At 57.5% G+C, this 1,040-nt stretch overlaps 1 protein-coding gene across 1 annotated transcript; it reads left to right on the top strand.

The window, feature by feature from the left end:
- The first annotated feature begins 226 nt into the window (after positions 1 to 226).
- LOC135636497 (uncharacterized) lies at positions 227 to 679 on the top strand. Its single transcript, XM_065148185.1, has one exon. The coding sequence runs from the start codon at positions 227 to 229 to the stop codon at positions 677 to 679; it is 453 nt and encodes a 150-aa protein (XP_065004257.1).
- The last annotated feature ends 361 nt before the right edge of the window (positions 680 to 1,040 follow it).

Here is a 1,040-nt window from a genome sequence, read left to right as displayed (position 1 = left end):
CGACTTTCTTCGAGTTCAGTTGCGCTTCATCAACTAGTGATTGGACGAGGTGCAGAAGGAGGTTCGCAAGTCGAGGGGAGAGCTCGGGGAGGACGCACACCAAGGATCTCCGTTCACACCCGAGATATAGGATCAGATAGTCCCCCCGAACTTTCGACTCCCCTCCGTGGACGCTAACGATGGCTCCACCAACCCAGCGAACCATGTAGCCGCTTTTCGTGCCCATATGGCACTATACGGAACCTCTGATGCTCTGATGTGCATAGCGTTTCCCACCACTCTGAGAGGGCTGGCCCACACGTGGTATGGCGGCTTGAAGACCAGAACGATCGCTTCCTTCGACCAGCTCGTCAAGGACTTCGAGCTCCACTTCATGGCCTATGCGTGGCCGAAGCCTTCCGCAGTGCTTCTCCTCAGACTCAACCAGAGGGAGGACGAGCCTCTCTCCCATTTTGTGAATCGCTTTACAACACAAATTCGGGGGTTGCCGGACGCTCATCCCTTTTTGTTAGTGCAGGCGTTTATGATAGGCCTGCGACCTTCCAGATTATGCTGGTCCCTCATGGAGCGACCCCCCACCATAGTACCAGATATGCTCCAGCGAGCTAACCAGTACATCGCGACGGAGGCCTGGGTGGCCATAAGGAGAAGGAGCAACTTTTGGCAGCGGGCTCCATAGAAGAAGTCAAACGCTCGCGGTGGCTATCCGATGTAGTCCTCGTAAAAGGAATCTAGGCCCTGCCTCAGTCTCTTCCGAGCGAAGGCTTAGTATCTACCTGACCGCCTCCCGGCTCGCGATTAGCTCTAGCATAACCCCATTATGTATCTACACGGCTCGACCGTAGACTACCCGAGTCCAACTCAGCGTAGCCTGCCCGCTTGAGCCGTGTCCCTCGGCCGTAGACTACCCGAGTCCACCTCAGCGCGGCCTGCCCGCCTAAGCCCAAGTCCAACTCAGCGTGGCCTGTCCGCTTGAGCCGTGTCCCTCGACCGTATACTACCCGAGTCCACCTCAGCGCGGCTTGCCCGCCTGAGCCGTG

The sequence above is a fragment of the Musa acuminata genome, chromosome BXJ3-4 (genome assembly GCF_036884655.1).
Source record: "Musa acuminata AAA Group cultivar baxijiao chromosome BXJ3-4, Cavendish_Baxijiao_AAA, whole genome shotgun sequence".
NCBI classification, from domain to species: domain Eukaryota; kingdom Viridiplantae; phylum Streptophyta; class Magnoliopsida; order Zingiberales; family Musaceae; genus Musa; species Musa acuminata.
The sequence above is the reverse complement of the archived record's forward strand: the minus strand, read 5'-3'. Positions and strand labels throughout refer to the sequence as shown.

Bases quoted from the DNA above. Each gene is read 5' to 3' on its own strand.
- LOC135636497 (XM_065148185.1), top strand. From the start codon at position 227: ATGGCACTATACGGAACCTCTGATGCTCTGATGTGCATAGCGTTTCCC.